Source organism: Halyomorpha halys, unplaced genomic scaffold (assembly GCF_000696795.3).
Source record: "Halyomorpha halys isolate HHAL.00 unplaced genomic scaffold, Hhal_1.1 Scaffold577.1, whole genome shotgun sequence".
NCBI lineage: Eukaryota > Metazoa > Arthropoda > Insecta > Hemiptera > Pentatomidae > Halyomorpha > Halyomorpha halys.
The window spans coordinates 178150-182646 of record NW_027113760.1 but is presented as its reverse complement, the minus strand read 5'-3'; the positions used below and the strand labels follow the sequence as shown (position 1 = coordinate 182646).

Here is a 4497-nt window from a genome sequence, read left to right as displayed (position 1 = left end):
TGCTTTGGCGGAAGTGCACACGTGCTGCACATTTCTCAAACTAACCTTTTTGGTTGATCTCTGGGAGTAGGTTGTAGAGTTGGGCAAGGAAACTTATTCGACTATTTTCCGAAATGGTTTGTTTTTTTATTATTAAGCATTTCCAAGCTATTATATTTAAATTTCAGCAATTAAATTAGCTTTTCTCCTGTTTCTATTGTTTTTACTTCGCTACAAGACATAAATCCTTAGCATTAGGTTAAGTCACATGTGTAGTAATGTAACTGTGGTAATGGAAATAATTTTGTCTTATTGTTTTAGCCATTTCAACGGTTTGTGGAAACGGGAAGAATTGCATACATTGCTGATGGTCCATACCAAGGCAAATTATGTGCTATTGTGGATGTAATTAATCAGACCAGGGTAAGTAGTTTCTTGTTTTCAATCACTACAACTGTTGTTTATACTTCAATATTGTTGAATATTCATATTATTATTTTGAATATTAAATTATTGTTTAATTTTAATCATGCAAATATTTCTTCAATTTAAATTACTAGATTTACCATTAACTTTAGTTTCTCCAAAATATGTTATGGAACAATTGCACTATTGCTTCAGATAATTATTTGATCTTTACTCCTAAATAATAATTTCAATGATTACCTTTCACATAGTTTATTATAATTAAGTTATTTAAAATGATGAGTTAATTTTTAACTGTGGATGATTATATATGAGTTGAAAATGATTAGCGGTACGGTTAATGATAAACAATTAAGCAAAAACTTGTTTATTAGTGCCAAAAGTTTGGTCAGAATTCTACTTTATCAGGGCTACAAACAAAGTACTATAGTAGTAACTACCATAATGAATTAAAGGAAATACAGAATAACTAGACTCTTTAAACGATAACAGATATTCTTAAATTATTTATGTAGAATTATAGTATTTTTGTTTGTTTATCGTTCTGAATTATTATTCAAATTTACGAGATTAATTTAAATTTGTAATTAGATCTATTCAGTTACATCTACTTTATTACTTTGATTTTTAAGTTATCAGAGATAGTGTTAAGTATAGTTTAATATCTGTACAATGAAGATTGTTTCATATCCTTGTGCATTTAACTCTGCTTGTGGTGAACTGGGTATTTTGTGATTCAGATTGTTGATAATGTGTACGATAGTGTTAGCAAACCTAGATGTCCATCATCAAATCCTGTAAATTAGCCTGAACCTTAGAACCAACCTTTCCCATCTGTTTTTCCATCTCTTGTGTGTTGCCTAGTCATTGCTTATCAATTTATGGGTTCATTCTTTATCATGCATATAACTAACTCTTGTTTCAATCACTGTGTTGCTATTTCTATGAATAGTTGGTTCTGGTTTAAAACATTAGTACTAGTCTTTACCATTTTGGGTTTATCACAACTATATATATGTATATTTTTCTTCTTATCTCTACAAACCTTGTAGATCTTTGGCTATCTGAACCAGTCTTCTCCTTACCTGCGTGTCATGGGCTACTGCTTTCCAGTTTGCTGCATGAAGTTCTTTTACATCTTTGTGAATTCTGTCAATCCATCTGGTTTTTGGCCTCCTACATGGTTTCCGGCCAAACTGGCATTGATTGCCATATTGTGTAGAGGTGTCCTGATGGATTGCTTCGAGCCACTTGTCCTGCTCATCCAACCTTCTTGCCTTTGTGTCATGAGATATTGACTGACCAGCCTCTTTGAGTAGTTCACTATTAGTTCTTCTTAATGTGTTACAGTTCTGATTCCAGGTCGCTCCTGTAAAATATGTATATATTGACAGCAATAATGAATAATGGGATGTATATCATCCAAAAACATTTTTTCATATTGTTCTGATTGTAGAGTAATTTTTTAGTCAGAGATAGGAAATATTTTTGGAAGTTTTACAATAAAATTATTTTAAAAGTTTGGTTTTAACACAACTTTTAAGATATTCAGTTTATAGCTTTCCTTTTGGTTATTTTATTCAAGAATAATGTTAATCAGTTCAAATCTGACTGTTTTCGTGGGGAAAGACAATGAAATAAGGTAGAAGCAATTTATTGCCCAAAGTTTAAATCAATTTAATTTGATCCATCTGATTCAGTGTTTTAGCCTGTCTGTTATTAATAATATTATGTATAGTTTACATCCACATCTCTTACTTAAAAGAGTAGCCGGCCTGTCCTTACAAACCTTATTTATTTGTTTTTTTATATAAGTATTAGCATGAATTACCATGTAATTAAGACCAGAAACATATTCTTCTGCTGATTGATTACTATTAATACACTGATTTGTTTAAATTATTTAACTTTTACTTATCATTTCTCAAACTTCCAAAACATTGGGTCCCTCTTGCCTATCTTGAAGGAGGCCCGTGATACTTTTTTTTTACATTTTTTGAATGTTGGATGGTACTTGATAACTATGTATTAGTTTTTTATTAAAACTTTTAAGTAATCAAAATTCATTGTTACTATATCATGGAAAATAATTAGTTTAGTCAACTATCCATGAAGTAGTATCATTACTATTCTTCATCTCAGACAAAAGCTATGTCCATGCTCTGACCTTCTTTCAATAGCAAGGAAAAGGTCATAGAGTGGCAGGTAAAGAGACATTCCTCAAACACAGTGTCAGGAAGAGCTGTACTCTGAGCTTTTCTCTTGGTGAATTGCTATCCAGTGATTGATATTTTTCTTTTCTTTTCAATTATATGCAGTATAATTATATATTACATATTCTCATTTTATGCTGTATTTGATTAGGCACAATGTCAAACTTAGTTTTCTTATTGATTTGATGAATACATAGTCTTCTTTCATTTGTAGATCTGTTTTTTTTCTATGTACTGCTATTGTAATATTTATCTAAGAGTTCTTTATGGAAGTATTTAATTCCGATATTTCCAATCTTGGGGAATATTATCAGAATTAATTGAATTTAATTTTGATAGACTTTAAGTATAATATTGCAATTGCTAATAAGGGATTGTTGTGGACTACAATATTATAAGAATGAAATAAATTAAGGATTGTACGAAAGAAAGTCTCTTAATTCCTGATATCTTAGAATAAAAAAAGGTTGATTATATGAGGTTAGGTAGAAAGGAGGATACCTTATTGTTAAGCTGAATTTAGACTGTTAAGTTTAAAAGTTTAGATTATATACAGAATGCAATTCTACTTTTTTTTTTTTTTTTTTGAAGCTGATCCATTATTCCTGTTCTCTTCGCTCCCTGTCCCTCACCATTATCTCTCTTCCTCTGCCCGAGATGAGTGAAAGATTACTCACTCGTAGGTTGAAGTGTTCTTTAATTTTTTATTAATAACCATCATGATTACCCATTGTTTATTGCTAGATGGGGTAGAATGAAGAAAGTTTTTATAAGGTCAATAAAATATACTTTAAAAAATTTAAATCAAATTTTGAGTGGGATTCAGGACTTATAAACATTCTTATTGAAACAGTACTTTGTATTGCTGTATTTGCCTATGCATTTATTATGTTATTGTATTGATTGTTTAGTCATTGCATATTTTTATTGATTTAATTGTTAATTTGGAGAAGTTTAAATTATTGAGTGAGAATATTCATCCTATCATTTGTATATTTTTACTAAATGAAAAAAAAATCATTAATAGCTAAAATGATGATGAAATTAATAACTTTATGTTAAGTTACCTGGATTATATTTTTCTCCTTCTAACGTTTATTTAATTGATTTATAGGCTTTAGTTGATGGTCCTGAATCTGGAGTACCAAGATGTGGTATAAGGTTAAATCAATTACATCTTACCAAATTCAGGATTCGTTTCCCATTCACTGCTTCCACGCGTGTTGTACGAAAAGCTTGGAAAGATAGCAATTTGGATGCTAAGTGGAAAGAGAGTGTTTGGGCCAAGAAGTTGGAAGCCAAAAAAATTGTAAGTAAAATTGTACCTTTTCATAAAGGCTTTTCAAATTATTGTTGTACAAAGTTTTGTTTATTGTCTAATTAATTATTTGTTTTTAGAGGGCAAGTATGAATGACTTCGATAGGTTCCGACTTAATAATGCCAGGAGGACCAGGAGTAAGATTACTACCAACGCCTTCTTGTTGCTTAAGAAACAAGCCAAAAAGGCCAAGAAAACTGAGGTGAAAAGTGACAAGAAAGCTAAGGATAAGAAACCTGACGCTAAAAAAGGTGCTGCTAAGAAAGCAGAAAAAAAGAAGTAAAATGTATTTTTAATAAATGAACTTTTGTTTTAAAAAATTGGATCTGTTTATTAATTTCTTTAAACCACTTCTCTGAAATGAATGAAAGATAAAAAAATAATTATATGAACGCAAAATAGATCACATTGCACATTCAATCAAAGAAGCTATTTATGAATTGATTTTGCATTATTTATGTTATATAATTTATTTATATACTAGAGTAATTATAAGTTCTCAATCAATCAAGGAGAATGTATTAGGAAATCTCTTTGCTGACATACTCTCTTACCCATGA

The 4497-nt window shown here is 30.0% G+C and overlaps 1 protein-coding gene across 1 annotated transcript; it reads left to right on the top strand.

The window, feature by feature from the left end:
* Nucleotides 1–4260, top strand: RpL14 (ribosomal protein L14). The gene is made up of 4 exons (XM_014426486.2): nucleotides 1–116; nucleotides 301–402; nucleotides 3733–3927; nucleotides 4017–4260. Exons 1-4 carry the CDS (start codon nucleotides 114–116, stop codon nucleotides 4218–4220), a joined length of 504 nt encoding a protein of 167 aa, XP_014281972.1. The 5' UTR covers nucleotides 1–113; the 3' UTR covers nucleotides 4221–4260.
* The last annotated feature ends 237 nt before the right edge of the window (nucleotides 4261–4497 follow it).

Coding starts and splice junctions, on each gene's coding strand:
- RpL14 (XM_014426486.2), top strand. Junction 403..3,732: donor ATGTAATTAATCAGACCAGG/GTAAGTAGTTTC, acceptor ATTGATTTATAG/GCTTTAGTTGATGGTCCTGA. Junction 3,928..4,016: donor AGTTGGAAGCCAAAAAAATT/GTAAGTAAAATT, acceptor ATTTGTTTTTAG/AGGGCAAGTATGAATGACTT.